At 45.4% G+C, this 21,678-nt stretch overlaps 1 protein-coding gene across 6 annotated transcripts in view; it reads right to left on the bottom strand.

Annotated features, from left to right (window-relative positions):
• The window catches only part of ANO7 (anoctamin 7), a 413,838-nt gene that overhangs the window by 124,417 nt on the left and 267,743 nt on the right, over positions 1 to 21,678 (bottom strand). For all 6 annotated transcript variants that reach the window (XM_030215797.1, XM_030215795.1, XM_030215793.1 and 3 more), the window contains one exon: positions 20,389 to 20,500. In XM_030215797.1, coding sequence (XP_030071657.1) covers positions 20,389 to 20,500 — 112 coding nt within the window. The remainder of the gene's footprint in view (positions 1 to 20,388; positions 20,501 to 21,678) is intronic.

A 21,678-nucleotide genomic window follows, 5' to 3' on the forward strand; every position in this document is an offset into this window, starting at 1 on the left:
AAAGGTACTTAGAAAAGCTATCCCTGGGGGAAGGGAACCAGGGCTTAGACCTTTTCAAAGTATACAAGTGGATTTTACAGAACTACCCCCGGTGAAGAGATGAAAATATTTACTGGTAATTGTGGATCATCTGACCGGCTGGGTAGAGGCAATTCCAATGGCCTCAGCCACAGCACAAAGGGTGTCAAAGATAATCTTGGAACAAATAATTCCCAGATATGGCTTAGTGGAAAATATAGATTCAGACCAAGAGAGTCTCAAAAGTCCTGCAGAGAGTGATGGAGGGTATGGGAATTACCTGACACTTCCACACTCCATGGCACTCACCCTCCTCTGGGAAGGTGGAAAGAATGAATCAAACATTGAAAAAGCAGATTTCTAAAATAATGCTAGAAACCAAATTACCCTGGACAAAGTGCTTATCAATTGCACTACTAAGAGTCAGGACTGCACCCCAAAGGGACTTGGGAATTTCCCCCTATGAAATGTTGTTTGGGTTACCTTATATGGGAGGAAAAGGGGGGGTCACCCACATTTGAAACCAAAGATATGTATTTAAAGAATTATATACTGGCACAATCTTCTTCTTAATCTCATTTAAGGAAAAAAAAAAGAGTTACTGGTCCAGACTCCACCACTCGAATTTGCTGTTCATAAGATCCAGCCGGGAGATTGGGTACTGGTCAAGTCCTGGAAAGAGTCCAAGCTACAGCCCTCCTGGGAAGGTCCTTATCAAGCCTTGTGAACCACTGAAACTGCAGTCAGGACAGTCAAGAAGGGTTGGACGCACTATACCAGGATAAAGGGACCAGTAGAGGCACCTGCAAAGTCCCCCGGATGGACAGTGATAAAGACAGAGGATCCTCTCAAGATAATTAAAAGAAAGAATGAAAACACTACATGAGCAATTCCTGTGAGAAATATGTTTTGAGCTGGGATCCAGGCCCTGATGATAATCCTGCCTGGGATCCTGTGACCAGGTTTTGTAGACTGTGTGAACCACTAATAGACACTTGGACTGTTGGGCCAGGGACATTTTTTATAAGAAAGGGAACATATTATATGGGTATGCTAAGATAAGGGGTGAACAGGGAAACATATCACTATAACGACCTAATTGGTAACATTTTGGTTCATTACATATGAAATACTGGGAGGGGGTTGGCAACCGTGTTTTGTTCTGCTGCTTCAATAAGGAAAGGCTTTGGGAGAGACCTAAGGGGGACAAAGGAGATGATTTGGAATTGGTTACCTTTAACCAGTCCAGGGTCTAATTTGTCTAACATGAGTGGTCTCAGCCTTTCCTTATTGGTAATCATAATACTGATGTTAATGAGTCATGTTAATAAGGAGATACATAATACTCTGTTTGGGATGGGTAGATGCATTAGGAGGAGATCCAGTAGCATGCTGTTTAAAGATTATTGTGGAAAAGAAGGTTCAGGATATCCCAATTGCAACAAACATGCCTACAATAAAGCCATTTCAACCTCAACCACCTCTAAATGATCCTAAGGTAGTGCAAGTAATAGAGGTGAAGGATTTGAGACAAACATTTGAGATAGAAACAGGATATGGGGAAATAAATGCCTGGGTTGAATGGGTCAAATTTACAGTGGCAAGTCTGAACAAAAGTGATTGCCTACATGTGCCTCAGGCAGACATATGGCTGGCTGGAATCACCCCTTTTCCTTTGGGGTGGAATTCAAATCCCAATGCAATGAGATGTATGCTAGCTCTGTTTCAGGAAGAAGGAGCATGGGGAAATGACTCGTGTAAATCGTTAGCACTGCTGTTCCCGGCACTAAGCCTTAAAGATGTGCGAATACCACCAGTCTTCTCAGGAGGCCATGGGAACCATTCATCCTGTCTCTCAAGATGGGGGGGGGGGGGGGGGGGGAAGGGGCAAACAGGCAGGTAGGAGTTTTATGCACATGCACACATATGATGATAACTGGGAAGCAGGCTAGTGAAAACTATTCAAACCTGAAAATAGCCAGAGCAGATGTGTGGTGGTATTGCGAGGGAAGAATTCTCAGGCCAACCCTGCCTGCAGAATGGATAGGTACATGGGCATTAGTACAACTGACTATACCATTCATCCTGGCATTTGAAAAAGGGCCCAAGTTACACAATAGACGAGAGGTACCATAAGTACCTCTTTTGATGACAGAATTTATATAGACAGTATAGGGACCAGGGCTTGATACTACTACTACTACTTAACATTTCTAGAGCGCTACTAGGGTTAGGCAGCGCTGTACAGTTTAACAAAGAAGGACAGTCCCTGCTCGAAAGAGCTTACAATCTAAAGGACGAAATGTCAAGTTGGGGCAGTCAAGATTTCCTGAATAGAGGTGTAGTGGTTAGGTGCCGAAGGCGACATTGAAGAGGTGGGCTTTGAGCAAGGATTTGAAGATGGGCAGGGAGGGGGCCTGGCGTATGGGCTCAGGGAGTTTATTCCAAGCATGGGGTGAGGCGAGGCAGAAAGGGCAGAGCCTGGAGTTGGCGGTGGTGGAGAAGGGTACTGAGAGGAGGGATTTGTCTTGAGAGCGGAGGTTACGGGTAGGAACTTAAGGGAAGATGAGGGTAGAGCGGTAAGGAGGGGCTGCAGATCGAGTGCATTTGTAGGTTAGTAGGAGAAGCTTGAACTGTATGCGGTACCTGACCAGTGAAGTGACTTGAGGAGAGGGGTGATATGAGTATATCGGTCCAGGCAGAAGATAAGACGTGCAGCCGAGTTCTGAACGGACTGAAGGGGGGTAGATGGCTAAGTGGGAGGCCAGTGAGGAGTAGGTTGCAGTAGTCAAGGCGAGAGGTAATGAGAGAGTGGACAAGAGTTCGGGTGGTGTGCTCAGAAAGGAAAGGGCAAATTTTGCTAATGTTATAGAGGAAGAAGCAACAGGTCTTGGCTATCTGCTGGATATGCGCAGAGAAGGAGAGGGAGGAGTCGAAGATGACTCAGAGGTTGCGGGCAGATGAGACAGGGACGATGAGGGTGTTATCAACTGAGATAGAGAGTGGAGGGAGAGGAGAAGTGGGTTTGGGTGGGAAGACAATAAGCTCGGTCTTGGCCATGTTCAGTTTCAGGTGGCGGTTGGACATCCAGGCAGCAATGTCGGATAAGCAAGCCGATACTTTGGCCTGGGTTTCGGCAGTGATGTCTGGTGTGGAGAGGTAAAGCTGGGTGTCGTCAGCATAAAGATGATATTGGAAACCATGAGATGAGTTCAGGGAGCCCAGGGAAGAGGTATAGATTGAAAAAAGAAGAGGTCCAAGGACAGATCCCTGAGGAACTCCAACAGAGAGCGGGATGGGGGTGGAGGAAGAACCATGAGAGTGTACTCTGAAGGTACGGTGGGAGAGATAAGAGGAGAACCAGGAGAGGACAGAGCCCTGGAACCCAAATGAGGATAGTGTGGCAAGAAGTAAGTTGTGATTGACAGTGTCAAAAGCGGCGGATAGGTCGAGGAGGATGAGGATGGAGTAGTGACGTTTGGATTTGGCAAAGAACAGGTCATTACAGACTTTAGATAGTGCCGTTTCTGTCGAGTGTAGGGGGCGAAAGCCGGATTGAAGGATGGCATGAGAGGAGAGAAAATCAAGGCAACGGCTGTGAACGGCGCGTTCAAGTATCTTGGAGAGGAAGGGTAGGAGGGAAATGGGGCGGTAATTGGAGGGACAGGTAGGGTCAAGTGATGGCTTTTTGAGGAGTGGTGTGCCTACAGCATGCTTGAAGGTGTCAGGGACAGTTGCAGTGGAGAGAGAGAGGTTGAGGATATAACAGATGGGGGGGGGGGTGACGGTAGGAGAGATGGTGTTAAGTAAGTTGGTGGTGCATTTCGAGGAGGAAAGAAGATGGGCGGTTTCCTCTTCGGTGATATCAGGAAAAGAGGAGAAGGAGGCCTGGGTTGGTTGGTTGAGGGAGTGGGTTATAGGGTGAAGAGGTGGAGATGGTTTGGTGATGAATTCGAGGTTGATCTTCTGCACCTTGTTGCGGAAGTAGTCAGCCAGTGATTGAGGAGAAAGTGAGGGGGGGGGGGTGGGAGCGGAGGGCACTTTGAGGAGGGAGTTAAGGGTGGCGAAGAGACGACGAGGGTTAGAGCTGAGGGAATTAGTTAATTGGGTGTAATAGTCCTGTTTGGCGAGGAATAGGGAGGACTGGAAGGAGGATAGCATGAATTTGTAATGGATGAAATCAGTATGGGTGTGAGATTTCCTCCAGAGGCGTTCAGCCGATCGGGCGCAGGAGCGAAGGTATCGGGTGCAAGGGGTCAGCCAGGGCTGGGGATTAGTACGCCTTGTGGGATGGGAGATGGATGGTGCAAGGGTGTCCAGAGCAGAGGAGAGAGTGGCATTGTAAGTGGAGACAGCCTTGTCGACAGACTCGGAGGACATGATGGAAGGGAGGAGATTAGAGATACTAGAAGATAAGGTGGGAGGGTCGACAGCCTGGAGATTCCTGGAAGTAGTGGTTAGTGTTGGGCGGGACTGCGGGGAGGGTGATGAAGTGTGAAGGTGATCAGATGATGGTCAGAGAGAGGAAGAGCTGAGGCGCAGAAATTGAAGGATGAGCAGATAGAGGAGAGGACGAGGTCAAGACAGTGGCCAGATTGGTGAGTAGGGGTGGTGGAGCTCAGTTGGAGGTTGAAGGAAGAGGTTAGAGTGAGGAACTGAGAAGCGTATGAGTCGGATGGGTTATCAGTGTGTATGTTAAAGTCTCCAAGAATGAGGGCTGGGGATGAGGGCTCAAGAAAAACAGAGAGCCAGGCATCAAAGTCGGTAAGGAAGGAAGATAGGGACTTATCAGGGGGGCGGTAAATGACTGCAACTCTGAGTGGCAGCGGGTAGACTAGACGGATGGCATGAACTTCAAAGGATGAGAAGCAGTGAGACTGCGGTAGGAGGAGAGGTTGAAAACTGCAGGAGGGCGAAAGTAGTAACCTGACGATGCCACCACGGCCAACTGGGCGGGGAGAATGGGAGAAAAGATAGCCTCCATGGCATAGGACCACGACTGAGGCAGAGTCATCAGGGGTGAGCCAGGTTTCAGTTAGGTCGAGGAGTTGGAGAGAACGGGAGATGAAGAGGTCATGGGTAAAGGAGAGTTTGTTGCAGACAAATCGGGCATTCCATAGGGCGCACGAGAAGGGGAGGGAAGAGGGGGAGAGGAGGGGAATGGAAATGAGGTTGGAGACATTCCGGAGTGGTCTGCATAGATAGGATGAGGATTGGTGTGGGGGACCTGGATTGGGATTGATGTCCCCTGTGGATAGTAGGAGAAGGAGTAAGAGACTACGAAGAAGGGTAGGGGAGGTAAGGCGACGAAGGCGGGATGTGCATAGGAGGAATGGAGATGGGTCAACAGCAGGAAGGAAATGTTGAAGGTTGAGGGCTAAGGAGAAGGAAGGGGAAAGGAGAGAAGGTGAGGTGATGAGGGTAAGGGGAGGGTAAAGTGTAGCAGCAGTGAAGTGTTTTTGGGTTAAGAAGTAGGTTGGGAAGGGACAGCATCAGGAAGAGAGTGTGTATAGGGGACATGGCCATGCAGAATTGGATTGCTGGAACACTGGAATGTTGGAATGGGTGAAACTGGTAGGCTGGGCTACTGGGGGAAGGTGATGAATTAGGAATAGATTTAGTTGGGTCAGTAGTGATAATTTGGCTGTAGGGAGGCTATTTAAGAGATGTCACTCTAGGGGTGGAAGGGACTAAGCCTAAGAGACAGAGCTGTTATCTGCAGGCAGACTATCTCTAAAAGGTAGCTTCACTGAAAAAGCTGTTGGTTTTGAAGCTGAAATCTGCTCTCCCAGAAAGAACGAGTCCCACCTACTAAGTTTGAAAAATGTGGGGGAAGGGAGGTCAAGAGCCTAAGAGACAGAGCTGTGTTATCTGCAGGCAGATTATCTCTAAAAGGTAGCTTCACTGAAAAAGCTGTTGGTTTTGAAGCTGAAATCTGCTCTCCCCAGATCTTCCTAGGGGTGTACCAGATGAGTTCAAGGCTAGGAATCAGATAGCTGCAGGATTTGAATCTGCCCTCTTTTGGTGGTCAACCATCAACAAGAATGTAGATTGGATAAACTATATATATATTACAACCAGCAAAGATTCATAAACTACACCTGAAATGCTGTAAAGGGCATAGCCGAACAGTTAGATGCAACCAGTAGACTGGCATGGGAGAATGGGAGAATAGAGTGGTACTAGAGGGGCAATGCTGTACTTTCATACCCAATAACACAGCTCTTGATGGGACAATCACTAATGCCCTCCTAGGACTTACAACCCTAGCAGATGAATTGGCAGAAAACTCAGGTATAGATAATTCTTTCAATGTCCAAAACTTTGGGTTCAAACAATTCCAATATAGCTACAAATTACGTCACAATATACTTCACCAACACAACTATGTATAAATGCAAATTTGTTTATTCATCTACTTATATCATATAGATCTAAATATCACATAACCACTCATTCAATCACACTACTCATACTCACTCAACACATATTCTTGCCCATCTACTCATCCAACTATTCACACCTCTCTAAAATCATTAACCAACTGTTTCACCTTCAATATTATACCATACCGGGTTACACCAACACGCTGCGAACAGTATTGAATCAGTACACTCTTATAGTTCTAAACCCCACCAAACATTAAATTCATGCAGAGTCACTGCTGTTCACATCTCTTTATATAGTGTTACCGCTTCTCGTTATTTATCCATGTCCATGCAGAATGTTCCTTAAGTTGGTGTGGGTTCAATGATAAATCGGGCACATGTGCACCAGTTCTTTCAAGTTTTAGTAGAATTGCATATATTTTCCGATGTTCACCAATCACAGCATTTGTGATAGTAAACCCGGCAACTCGCTTGTGTAGTTCTTGTTGCTTACAAATATCCCATATCACTTCTATTGATCTTTTACGACCCTACACTGTGCCATGTTTTGCTCTAAAAGAGCGTCATCAGGAATCTGTGTGATTGGAATACAATTGTTGTAGAACCGCCTTTAGTCATAAACACATGCATCCCTTTCATACTGGCTAATTACTTGCCAGCCTAAACATTTCACTCACAAATTATACCCAAAATTTCTACTCACAAATCTAGTCAAGTTCACTGACCTTCATGGGTGACTGGGACGTCCAACCTGAATGCATTGCAAAGCAGGACACTCACAAAAAACGCCCACATATGTGCATAGCTGCGTGGCGGGAAACTCCCTTTAAATACCCTTATCCATCACAAGCCTACCCATTCTATTTCTTTATTCAACCCATAGGGGGCCACAGTGTTCCACTAAAAGATCATACGTTGCTTTTTTCTAACCAATATCAGTGGAACATTGCTCCCCCTCGGTGCAGACACGGTCTGCAGTACCACAAACTGTAAATCCTGTATATGGTGGCTTAAGCATTGCCAGTGGGAGACCAGAGGAGCCTCAACACGGAGCAATTGAATGTTGCTTAAATGCTCCACTATCTGGACTTTCACTTTGCGTGTGGTCTGGCCGATGTACCACAACATCACATAAGTGAATCTGAGGTAAATTTTCTTGACATCCTTATTTCCTGGTCTGAGTCTTAATTAAGATCTGTTTCACCAAATCTGGTTTTATAAGTTCTTCTTTTTTGTATAAGTTCTCAGGTTATCCGGGGGCTGTTTATAATAATTTGGGGGCTCGAGTCCGAGATAAAGTCAATAGTACAATATTACATATACTCTTATAGTGTTAACACGATCAATATTCCCCAGATTTTTTTTGTTACATTTGAGATGCTTGCTCATTTCTTCTCTGGTACCTTACAGCAGCTTCCGAGTTCATTGTCTACCACTCAAAGGTCCATTTCTGCCTCACTGAAGCACATGGGATGACTTACTGCATGTGTAGGAATACAGCCTTTGGCAGTCAAAATCTGGCTCATAACACAGTAGAAGATGCCAAACTTGCTTCAGACTGCTTATAGGAGATGTTTTTATAAGGGGGTGCCTAGTTAATGTGCTTTTTAAGGCACCAATGTGAAGCTTATGACAAGTAGGTGCCTGCCAGGCCTGCCTGTCCTTATAAAATATTAGGGCATGTGACAAATGTGGACATTTACACCAGCCCTACAGCTGGTGTAAATGTCTGTCAATATTTGTCAAAAAAACCCCCACATGAATTACAGTATTTTATAATCTATGTGCGTATTTGCATGCTCTGCTCATGCTCTGCCCAATTAACATTTACATGAATATCTGGTATCCTGCTAACATCTTCCAGTTCTAAGCAAGTCACAAATATTAAGAAAACCAGAAAAGATTTCTGGAAATGACATAAGCCAATTAAAAATTATCTATAAAACAAATGTCTTAAATAAAAATGTTACATGTGCATAAGTATTGCCATTCTGGGACAGACCAAAGGTCCATCAAGCCCAGCATCCTGTTTTCAACAGTGGCCAATCCAGGTCACAAATACCTGGCAAGATCCCAAAAAGTACAAAACATTTTATACTGCTTATCCCAGAAATAGTGGATTTTCCCAAAGACCATTTAATAATGGTCTATGGACTTTTCCTTTAGGAAGTCGTCCAAACCTTTTTAAAACTCTGCTAAGCTAACCACCTTTACCACATTCTCTGGCAATGAATTCCAGACTTTATTTAAACGTTGAGTGAAGAAAACTTTTCTCCAATTCGTTTTAAATTTACTACTTTGTAGCTTCATCGCATGCCCCCTAGTCCTAGTATTTTTGGAATGCGTAAACAGATGCTTCACATCTACCCATTCAACTCCACTCATTATTTTATAGACCTCTATCATATCTCTACTCAGCCACCTTTTCTCCAAGCTAAAGAGCCCTAGCTGCTTTAGCCTTTCCTCATAGGGAAGTCGTCCCATCCCCTTTATCATTTTTGATGCCCTTCTCTGCACCTTTTCTAATTCCACTATATCTTTTTTGAGATGCGGCGACCAAAATTGAACAAAATATTTGCGGTACGGTCGCACCATGGAGCGATACAAAGGCATTATAATATCCTCATTTTTGTTTTCCATTCCTTTCCTAATAATACCTAACATTCTATTTGCTTTCTTAACCGCCGCAGCACACTGAGCAGAAGGTTTCAACGTATCATCAACAACGACACCTAGATCCCTTTCTTGGTCTGTGACTTCTAACGTGGAACCTTGCATGATGCAGCTATAATTTGGGTTCCTCTTTCCCATATGCATCACTTTGCACTTGCTCACATTAAACGTCATTTGCCATTTAGACTCCCAGTCTCGCAAGGTCCTCTTGTAATTTTTCACAATCCTCCCGCGATTTAACAACTTTGAATAACTTTGTGTCGTTGGCAAATTTAATTACCTCACTAGTTACTCCCATCTCTAGGTCATTTATAAATATGTTAAAAAGCAGCAGCCCCAGCACAGACCCTGGGGAACCACACTAACTACCCTTCTCCATTGAGAATACTGACCATTTAACCCTACTCTGTTTTCTATCCTTTAACCAGTTCTTAATCCACAATAGAACACTACCTCCTATCTCATGACTCTCCAATTTCCTCTGGAGTCTTTCATGAGGTACTTTGTCAAATGCTTTTTGAAAATCCAGATACACAATATCAACTGGCTCACCTTTATCCACATGTTTGTTCACCCCTTCAAAGAAATGTAGTAGATTGGTGAGGCAAGATTTCCCTTCACTAAATCTATGTTGATTTTGTCTCATTAATCCATGCTTTTGAATATGCTCTATAATTTTGTTCTTTATAATAGTCTCTACCATTTTGCCCGGCACTGACGTCAGACTCACCGGTCTATAATTTCCCGGATCTCCTCTGCAACCTTTTTAAAAAAATTGGTGTTACATTGGACACCCTCCAATCTTCCGGTATCATGCTCGATTTTACAAATAAATTACATATTACTAATAATTGCTCCGTAAGTTCATGTTTCAGTTCTATCAGTACTCTGGGATGAATACCATCCGGTCCAGGAGATTTGCTACTCTTCAATTTGTAGAACTGCCCTATTACATCTTCCAGGTTTATAGAGAATTCATTCAGTTTCTCCGACTCGTCAGCTTCGAATACCATTTCTGGCACTGTTATCTCATCCAAATCTTCCTCGGTGAAGACCGAAGCAAAGAATTCATTTAAATCTCTCCGCTATGGCTTTGTCTTCTCTAATCGCCCCTTTTACTCCTAGGTCATCTAGCGGTCCAACTAATTATTTTGCCAGCTTCCTGCTTTTAATATACCTAAAAAAAAATTTATTATGTGTTTTTGCCTCCAACGCAATTGTTTTTTCGAAGTCCCTCTTAGCCTTCCTTTTCAGCGCTTTGCATTTGACTTGACATTCCTTACGCTGTTTCGGCATTTAAAAAGGAGATAGAGCAGCTTTTAAACTAAAAATGGGGGGAAGGCCGACAGTCGCTCAAAAGCGCATGGTTCGGGATAAGGTATCTTGCAAGGATACCTCACAAACAGGGAAGATAGGGTTTCTGGATAGTGAGGTTGCACAACAGACCGTGGTAGGCCAGGTGCCCTTAAATACAACTAAAGATCAGACAAAAGATGGCAAATCAATAGTGGTAAGTACTAAGCATCATGCAAATAGGAACAACAAACATACTCTGAAATGTCTATATGCAAATGCTAGGAGTCTAAGAAATAAGATGGGAGAGTTGGAATATATTGCACTAAATGAAAAATTGGATATAATAGGCATTACTGAGACCTGGTGGAAGGAGGATAACCAGTGGGACACTGTCATACCGGGGTACAAAGTATTTCGTAGTGATAGGGTGGACCGGACTGGTGGAGGGGTAGCATTGTATATTAACGAGAGCCTTGACTCAGATAGATTATAAATTCAGCAGGATACAAATCACACCTTTGAATCATTGTGGGTTGAAATTCCATGTATAAAAGGGAAAAGGATGGTGATAGGAGTGTAATACCGTCTGCCTCGCCAGGATGAGCAGGTAGACGCAGAAATGATAAAAGAAATCAGAGACGCAAACAAAATGGGCAATGTGATAATAATGGGTGACTTCAATTATCCAAATATAGACTGGGTAACATAGTAACATAGTAGATGACGGCAGAAAAAGACCTGCATGGTCCATCCAGTCTGCCCAACAAGATAAACTCATATGTGTATACCTTACCTTGATTTGTACCTGCCTTTTTCAGGGCAAAGACCGTACAAGTCTGCTCAGCAGTATTTCCCACCTCCCAACCACCAGTCCCACCTCCCATCACCAGCTCTGGCACAGACCATATAAGTCTGCCCTCCACTATCCTCGCCTCCCAACCACCAACCTCTCTTCCCCCACCTGTTCTGCCACCCAATTACGGCTAAGCTTCTGAGGATCCATTCCTACTGCACAGGATTCCTTTATGCATATCCCACGCATGTTTGAATTCCGTTACCGTTTTCATCTCCACCACCTCCCGCGGGAGGGCATTCCAAGCATCCACCACCCTCTCCGTGAAAAAATACTTCCTGACATCTTTTTTGAGTCTGCCCCCCTTCAATCTCATTTCATGTCCTCTCGTTCTACCGCCTTCCCATCTCCGGAAAAGATTTTTTTGCGGATTAATACCTTTCAAGTATTTGAACATCTGTATCATATCACCCCTGTTCCTCCTTTCCTCCAGGGTATACATGTTCAGGTCAGCAAGTCTTTGTTCATACGTCTTGGAGCGCAAATCCCATACCATTCTCGTAGCTTTTCTTTGCACCGCTTCCATTTTTTTAACATCCTTCGCAAGGTACGGCCTCCAAAACTGAACACAATACTCCAGGTGGGGCCTCACCAACGACTTGTACAGGGGCATCAACACTTCCTTTCTTCTGCTGATCACACCTCTCTCTATACAGCCTAGCAACCTTCTCGCTATGGCCACCGCCTTGTCACACTGTTTCGTCGCCTTCAGATCCTCGGATACTATCACCCCAAGATCCCTCTCCCCCTCAGTACCTATCAGACTCTCACCGCCTAACACATAAGTCTCTCGTGGGTTTCTACTCCCTAAATGCATCACTTTGCATTTCTTCGCATTGAATTTTAATTGCCAAACCTTAGACCATTCTTCTAGCTTCCTCAGATCCCTTTTCATGCTTTCCACTCCCTCCCGGGTGTCCACTCTGTTGCAAATCTTAGTATCATCCGCAAATAGGCAAACTTTACCTTCTAACCCTTCGGCAATGTCACTCACAAATATATTGAACAGAATCAGCCCCAACACAGATCCCTGAGGCACTCCACTACTCACTTTTCCCTCCTCCGAGCGAACTCCATTTACCACCACCCTCTGTCGTCTGTCCGTCAACCAGTTCCTAATCCAGTTCACCACTTCGGGACCTATCTTCAGCCCATCTAGTTTATTTAAGAGCCTCCTATGAGGAACCGTGTCAAAAGCTTTGCTAAAATCTAAGTAGATTACGTCTATAGCACGTCGATGATTCAATTCTCCAGTTACCCAATCAAAGAATTCAATGAGATTCGTTTGGCACGATTTCCCTCTGGTAAAACCATGTTGTCTCGGATCTTGCAGCTTGTTGGCTTCTAGGAAATTCACTATCCTTTCCTTCAGCATGGCTTCCATTATTTTTCCAATAACCGAAGTGAGGCTTACCGGCCTGTAGTCTCCAGCTTCTTCCCTATCACCACTTTTGTGAAGAGGTACCACCTCCGCCGTTCTCCAGTCCCTCGGAACCTCTCCCGTCTCCAAGGATTTATTAAACAAATCTTTAAGAGGACCCGCCAGGACCTCTCTGAGCTCCCTCAATATTCTGGGGTGGATTCCGTCCGGTCCCATGGCTTTGTCCACCTTTAGCTTTCCAAGTTGTTGATACACACTCTCTTCCGTGAACGGTGCTCTATCCATTCCATTCTCAGGTGTACTTTTCCCAGTCCCTCGCGGTCCTTCTCCAGGATTTTCTTCAGTGAAAACCGAACAAAAGTATCTATTTAGCAAATTGGCTTTTTCTTCATCATTATCTACATAGCGGTTCGCTGTATCTTTTAGTCTCACAATTCCGTTTTTAGTCATTCTTCTTTCACTAATATACCTGAAGAAATTTTTGTCGCCCCTCCTTACATTTCTAGCCATTTGTTCTTCCGCTTGCGCCTTCGCCAGACGTACCTCTCTCTTGGCTTCTTTCAGTTTCATCCGGTATTCCTCCCCATGTTCCTCTTCTTGAGATTTTCTATATTTCTGGAACGCCAACTCTTTAGCCTTTATTTTCTCAGCCACTTGCTTGGATATGCTTTGATGTCCCCATGCATACTTCCTACCCACCCCCATCCTCCCACCCTGTCAGACTGTCATAGCAATGCTTGAATGTTCTCACTTATATACACTGTCAGCTAGCACATTTGCTTATTTCCGATCTGACGAAGAAGGGCAACCTTCGAAAGCTAATCAAGAAATGTATTAAGTTATGTCCAATAAAAAAGGTATCATCTTATTTTCTTTTCCATGTTTTATTTTGTTTGATTTCTATGGGTAATTTTCAAAACTCCAGGCCAATCAGAGCCCAGAACAGTCAAGTTTCAAATAAAAACTGGTTACATCATTACAGACACTTCCTATTATCTGTGTGCCAAATAGTCCTCTGTAACAGCTTTAAGCGTAAATATGCACCATCTGCTGGCCAAACAGTAGAAATTCACTTCAGAACATAATGCAGAAAAATATCCAATACGTTTTACATGCTTAAAACACACTGTTTCCTCACAGCCCACATAAGCTTCTGGAAACTGCCCTCTCTGATCTCAGTTTGTACAATGTAGCCTCGCTTCTAAGATGGGTGTATGAACTCTTTTCCTGAGTTTTGAGATACATGCTGGCAGGGCCGGTTGATAGCTGGGTGGTCCCTTTTGATGCGTGGACTTGCCTGTCTCTTCCCACTTGGCGTAAGGAGAACAGGGGCGTTTATTCAGATTGGTTTTTAGCCTTGCGCATAGCCTGGAGATGATGGCGTGGAATCATCAGTGGCACACGAGACAACTAGGCAATGGTACCTCTTTGTCAGAACCCTGACTTTCCTCCAGGGGTTGGTCGAGATCGCCAGTATAACGCTCAATTTGGTATGTACAAGTTCCTGGGTGTCTTGTCTTTAACGTCGGTGAGCCCTTAGGTCCTGCAAGGCCCCGAAGGACCTCAGAGGACAGCCGTGCAACCCCAAATCTTCACCCGCGGCGGCCGCCATTCACCAGGGGTTGAGCCCCCAGCTGTAGGCGGCCAGCAGGACTGCTGGAACCACGGGGTTGACGGACTGGCCTGGCTAGAGTCGGGAATAACGGACAATCAGCAACCAGCAGTCAGGCACAGGGCAACTCCCTGGGCAGGCTAGCAATCAGTAGTTAAGTATCAGCACAGTCTCTGGATAGGCGGCTAGCATAGGCGGCTAGCAATCCGTATATGAGTATCAGCACAGTCTCTGGATAAGCGGCTAGCATGGGCGGCTAGCAATCTGTATCTGAGTATCAGCACAGTCTCTGGATAAGCGGCTAGCATAGGCAGCTAGCCATCCGTATCTGAGTATCAGCATAGTCTCTGGATAAGTCCACCAAGACGCTCCACGGACCCACTGCACAGGCTTCGGGAACAGAACCTGAAGCGCCGATGTCAGCTAGCTCCCGTGTTTAAATATCGCGCCACCCCGCCCCCATGGGAGAACCCCACCAATCCGGCCCTGGGAGTCGGCAGAGCCCCTCGGATTGGCTCTGCCCGATCTCCCAGGCGGAGTCACCCCCTGGTCCTCCAATACGGTGCAGGTAGGCGGAGCTCCCGAGCCCCCTGGCTACGGAGCGAAGAGGACGTCGGCCCCCACGTCCCAGCGCCGCCATCTTGGGCGGCGCGAAGCTCGTCCCGGCCTCCTCCACCCGAGAGACCGGTGGTCGCCGTCGCCGGCCACCGGACCCGCCAGTCTCGCGGCAGTGCCGGCCCCCATGCAGGGACCCTTCGGCCGTCCTCCCACGCCACGGAGGCCGCTGACTCCCGTTCCCCGCCACGGGAGAGCAGGTAGGCACGTGGAACGCGACACTGGGTCACTGTTTGACTGGGGGAGGGAGGTGCATTGTCTTTCCCACTTTTGACACCTTAAAGAAGAACTGGAAGCTTTCACGCCAGCACTTTTTGGCCTACCTTCAGATTCGTCACTTTTATATGAGTGAACTACGGTGCATTCCAGAGGGGGGCACTTTCCTCAAAGTGGATACCTTTTTTCTGCCTCTCCCTTCTGCTTTGAACTCTTTTCTATTTGGCAAAGGGTAGGCAGAGAAGAACAAGTGGAACATTTTCTTGCTGGGCTGGAGAAGTGGTCTGCGGATCTGAGAGAAGATATATCAGTGGCGCCCCTTCAAGAATGCTTTGCGATTGCAGCCCACTGCACTTGAAGTGCTCAGTTGCAAGAGATGCAGTTCAAAATTTTGAATAGAGTGTATATCTCTATGAGTCAGGAAGGCTGTGCTGTGGGAGGATGCTGCTTGTGTGAAATGTAAATGTATGATGGGTACCATGTTGTGAATGCTGGTGGAATGTACAGTGCTGGGCCCCTATTGGACCGAAATCTTGGAACTGCTGGTACAAATCTTGGCAGCACCGGTCTAGTGGTCTTATCCAGTGTTTCTCCTGGGCCATATGACAGCATTTCCCAAGCTGTGCGCCGTGGCACCGCAGTGAACTCTCCCTCCCATCGCCCACAATCCAGCATCGCTCTCTACTTTCTCCTCCTGCAGGTTTGGAATCTGCCGCTTCCTGCTTCTTCCCCTGCTGCCACTGCAATGTTTGCAGCTTACATTTTTGGGCCATCCACAATTCACACAGGCACTGCTGGGACTTCCCTCTGCCGTGTCCAGCCCTCACAACAGGAAGTTGCATCAGAGAGGACTAGACGCAGCAGACTGGGAAGGCCCTGGAGTGCCTGCCTATGTGAATTGCGGACGGCCCAAAAATGCAAGCTGCAAACACTGCAGCAGCGCAGGGGGAAGGAGAAGGAAGTGGCAGTGATCCTGGACCTACAGGAAGGAAGGTGGCAAGTGATGCTGGATTTGGGGAAGGCAGAGGTGTACTGGATTTATCGGAGGAGAGGGGCTGCAAGAAATGGTGTGTTGGACTTTCTGGGAAGAGGGGGCTGGAGGGAAAGAGAGACCCATGTGGCTGGGGAGGGGGGGGTGCTCTGAAAAATTGCTCGGACACTAAGGGTGCCGTGAACTGAAAAAGTTTGAGAACCCCTGCCATACAAAATTTCTCATAGACCAGGGTTTTCACCAGAGCACTGCAGATTTGTGTCTATAGTTTTGTTGCTTTTGAAGAGAGGTAGCCTGTGTGTTTGGATGGATGAGGCCCCTCTGGTGGTGAAAGTCTGGAAGGATAGTATGAGGAAGATGGAGCATTGGGAGCTGTGTATGGAGCGCCAGGATCATCAATCTAAACACCTGGATTACTGGACTTTGTGGCACAGTTGTCTGTCTTTGTGGTCTACCTCCTGAGGGGGGGCTCCTGTGTGCTTCTAGCTCTGGAGTTGGGGGGAGGATGGATGGCTTCCTAAAGGAAAAGTCCATAGACCATTATTAAAATGGACGGGGAAAATCCACTGCTTATTTCTAGAATAAGCAGCATAAAATGTATTGTACTGTTTTGCAGTGGCGTAGGAAGGGGGGGGGGCGGTGGGGCGGTCCGCCACGGGTGCACGCCGCTGGGGGGTGTCAGCGCCTCGCTGGTTCTTTGCTCTCTCTGCCCCAGAACAGGTTACTTCCTGTTCTGGGGCAGAGAGAGCAGGGAACCAGCGAGGCGCCAACACCCCCAGCGGCGTGCACGCGGCGGATTGGCTCTCCCGCCCGCCCCTCACCGCCTTCCAGGTATGTTCTCCAGGGTCAGCTGCCCTCACGAAGCCACTGCTGTTTTGGGATCTAGCCAGGTACTTGTGACCTGGATTGGCCACTGTTGGAAACAGGATGCTGGGCTTGATGGACCTTTGGTCAGTCTCAGTATGGCCATACTTAAGTACTTTAAAAAAAAAAATTTTATTTATAACCATTTCAATTTTTACAAGCGATAAAACAACTTGCCAGAAATACAGAGAAAGTAATATATAGGAATTATTTCAGTCAGGTAATTCTATTCTCTTCCTTAGACCACTAAATAGGGAGAGTGAAACAAGACAAGCCAAGGAGATCAATTAAACAGTAAACAGAAAAAAAAGTGGTATTAACCTGATTATCCCCAGATATTACTCGTCTAATTCATTATTCCACATTGATCATCTGGTTGGCTTCTTCAAGGCCAATACGGTGTATAGTCAAATCATTTAATTGAAAACATACTTATTGTCCAATATTAGTTAGAAATAATACATCTGATTACATTCTCTCTTTTTTAAAAACCAGAAGTTATTTAACAATACATATTCTTAAGTCTAATTCAAATCCCACTGATTAAAGTAATCCCAGTTTTCACAGGCTTCACTCCTTTTAAAGTAATAATTGAGGAAATATTTCTGAGGAAAACTTTAGGAGTCATACCCGGAACTCTGGGAAAAACAATAATCTCGATATTAATCATCTATAATAATATTCATTTTATTATTCAAAGTTTATGGTCTATTATCATTTTCAAAATCATAACCACTTCTTGCTCGATATACTTATGTACTTATGAGGAGGGGTTGATTGCACGCTCCACGGGGTTCTGTTGCTCCATATTGCTAGGGTTCTTGTTCTTTCTACTTTCTGTGTCTCTTTCCAGGTGTCTTCCTGTGTACTGGATCTCTACAGCAGGGGGGGTTCTAGGGGTGGGGGGGGGGGGGGGTATTCTCACAAAATTCCTTCAGGAGTAGTTGTATGCTGTGTTTTTTAAACCTCCTTAGTGTTTATCTTGCTGTGTCCCTACTACTCAGGCAGCCGAAGAACCTCCCCAAGCCAGGGGAGCTTTGCTATTACTGCCTTTTTATCTCATTGCTTGCTGTTGCTGTGTGCACTGTGTTTGAGGATTTTTCAATAAAGATTATTGAAAAAAAAGAAATTAAATTAGATCATGGGTTCTGAAGAGGGGAGCAACAAGTAGATCTGCCCCATGTGGCGTTGTGGAATACTCTGTGGATCACACCGTTGTCTGACAAAGCTTGGGAGGAGGTATGGGAGTACATACATCAATATTTGTGGGCGACTAAATATAAGCAGCTGCAATACCGGGTATTGAATAGAACTTATGCGAGCCCTCAACAGCTTCATTATATGGGTAAGCAACATAAGGGAGAATGCTGGCTCAAGTGCAGTAGCATTGGGTCATAGTGGTTGTGTAGTGAAGTGCAGAAATTTTGGAATGCTGTCTGGAAGTATATATCAGAGAAAGTGCCCAATTTACTATGGGGCCCTCAATTGGGGTTGTTGGATGTGGGGGAATTTGGGGGTTTGGCAGAGGGTCAAAAGAGTATTTTAAATATGTTGTTGGCCACGAGACATACCGTCGCGAGTCACTCGTCCTCAACCTCTGCCCCAGAGATAAGAGAAGTGGCACCTCTAGTGGGGTGAAATGATGAACTATGACAAACTCACCTGGATGCTGAGGGGGAAGCATGCAAAGTTTGAATCTGTATGTAAATGGGGGCATAATTCTGGGTAAGATGGAAAACAACTTTGTGCTGGTTTTGTTTATGTGAGATGAGGGATGGGGAGGATGCTAGTGCCACCTTTGGCATAAATTGAACATTAGGCTCTCTTTTTATTGTACAAATTCTATCTTACCTATCTATATTTTCCATCTTTGCTTATACCCTATACTGTCTATTAAAATGTTCTATTACGTATCGTGTTGACACTGTAAGTAATATACTATGCTATACTTTGTATTATTTGAATAATTTTACTGCTGTAATTGTCTATTGTTTATGTTTGACTTATTCTTGCTGTACACTGCCTTGAATGAATTCCTTCAAAAAGGCAGTAAATAAATCCTAATAAATAAAATAAAAAAAATAAATACATTGCCAGCGATAATTAGGTCTACTATGGTAAATAGGGAGGGTTGGGATAGGGGGATTAAGAGCTCTTTTGATGTAAGTAAGGGTTTGTAGGAAAGGGTTGGTATTACAAACAATCAACATATGGTATGTTGATTGTTCTGTTTGGTGCTCTTGAGCTTTTGACAGACATTGCGAACTGGGTTCCAAATGAAGCGGAAAAGGAGAAGTTTTATTTGGGACTAGTATGTGGGGTGAACTGAATATTTGTATTGAACTTTGCCGATAGATCTTGTTCATCAAGTTTTCATTGTTTGTTATGCATGATACTCCATTATTCAGCCGATGGCAGGCAGTACGGTTAGCTATCATAGCTGATGCTGACCACCGATATTCAATGCAAGGCCAATTCTGGTGACCAGCATTGAATATCTGTGATTTTATTTTGGCTGGCTCTATCTTAACCAGCTACGTGAATATTCAATGCTGGCCAGTTAAGTTAATAGCAGGAAAAGATAGGACTGCTATTTATGCAGTCCGATTTGCCCGCTAAATTTAGGTGGCCAGCGCTTGAATATTTATGGATAGCTGGCTATATTGCGCAATGTAGATGGTTAGCTGCTATGCGTTAAACGCTAATATTCAGCTGAATATCGGGCCCAATATTTCTTACATATGCTCAATAAAAATCTGAATTAAAAAAAAAATCATGTATCTGGGTTCTTAAAAGGTTTAGACAGATTCTTGGAGGAAAAGTCCATAATCTGCTATTAGGATAGAATGGGGAAAGCCACTACTTATCCTTGGGATCGCCAGCATGGAATCTTACTACTCTTTGGGATTCTTCCAGGCACTTGGCCACTGTTGGAAGTTGGATACTGGGCTAGTTGGACTACATGCAAATTTATCTCCATTGCAGTGGCGTTCCTAGGGCAGCTGACACCCGGGGCAGATTGCCGATGTGCTCCCCCCCCGGCCAAACGACACCTCCCCCCGGCCAAACGACACCCCCCCGGGTGTATTTTTACCTGCTGGGGGGGGGGGGGGGGTGCCGCGCGCCTGTCGGCTTCACTCGTTCCATGCTCCCTCTGCCCTGGAATAGGAAGTAACCTGTTCTGGGGCAGAGGGAGCACGGAACGAGCGGCGCCGACAGGTGCGTGGCACCCCCCCAGCGGCGTGCACCTGGGGCAGACCGCACCCACCGCCCCCCCCCCCAGGGACGCCACTGCTCCATTGTGCATATCTGAAAACCTGACTGGCTGGGTATAACCTGAGGACTGGGTTGAGAACCTCTGATCTAGAGTAAGGAGGCTCCTACTGGTGTGTTCTTCAGCCCAATGAATTTACAATGGGTGCTTGTCAGCAGATCCATACAGTGCTAAGGTGCCAGTGGAAAAAAATGCAACATTCTTACCTGCCCTTGAAGAAGGCAATGTAGATAGGAGATGAATAAAAATTCACAAACTGGAAAACGAAGACCTTAAAAGTGAAAGCATCATCATACATGCTCTGAGTGCGATGCATCTCTGTTAACAGGGGGGAGATAAATGGAAGGTTCAGTTTTCACATTCCTAATCATGATTAGACTTGCCCGTGATCCACATTCTACAAAGGGATTTTAGGCCAGACCTAACTTTCTGACACCCATCCTGATGCAGTTGATACCTGTAAATCTGAAATCAAATAGAAGTAACATAACTCCTCCCTTCAGTGCTGGAAAAATCTAGAAACTGAGTCACTTGGCAGTTTTGATTTGTCCTGTGCCTGAATCCTATTATCCTATATGTTCATCTTTCCCCTGCTATATACTGCCCCACCCTCTCTATGACCCCTCTTCCATTCCAACATCATATGGTATCTTCCCCTCCCTCCTGGTTTCTCTATTTTATTCCTTTAACAAATCAATTTTTCCTTCTCAGTTTCCAACTATCCATTTTTTGTTTCAGCCTCTCCACTCAGGGCTGGCCATAGTAATTGCAGAGCCATACCAGTTTGATGGGTTCCCCTCCTCCCTGCCCTTGTCTGTAGCTCAAGATTTCAAATAAGATGTAAAAGTAGTGTGTGGGAGGAGTATACAGCAACTGTGCTGAGGGAGCAGAATTACCAAGGTGGAGGGGAAGGGATAGAGAGGGAGATGGAAAAAGAAAAGAAGCTTTAACTCTGTCAGCCACCAGTTGGAAAGCTGACTCAGTTAAGCGTGGGGCAGTGGCATAGGCGGTCGGTGGCCCAACTGTTTGGGGAGGCTAAAGGGGTAGGGCCAGGGGCGGAACTTACATCCATAATTGTCTGACAACACAGAAAAAAAATAAGTACAAATAAAATAGTCATAATTAATACCTTTTATTCAATTTAGATATTAGATATGTATCATATGTCAAAGAATAAAGTGGTTGCTCAAAGCATATACTAACCACAATTGCTCAACTGCAAAACACTATGCACAACTTTGTGCAAAAACACACTCAGAACCTTACTGTACCATAAATATTTCACTGGGCAGACCCTAATACACCAATATACCACCCATACGGAAAATGCAGACTGTCAACAGTATGAAAAAAGGGATTATAATATCACAATTCTCATGTAGAGCCAAAAAACACCCGTTTAGGGTGGATAGTGTTCACAATGAGCTCCTTTTATTAACGACCATATGTAGATCCTTCAAGAGGTAGTGTGTCATGATTTAGGCTCTACACCCTTT

The sequence above is a fragment of the Microcaecilia unicolor genome, chromosome 10 (assembly GCF_901765095.1).
Source record: "Microcaecilia unicolor chromosome 10, aMicUni1.1, whole genome shotgun sequence".
In the NCBI taxonomy this organism is placed as follows: domain Eukaryota; kingdom Metazoa; phylum Chordata; class Amphibia; order Gymnophiona; family Siphonopidae; genus Microcaecilia; species Microcaecilia unicolor.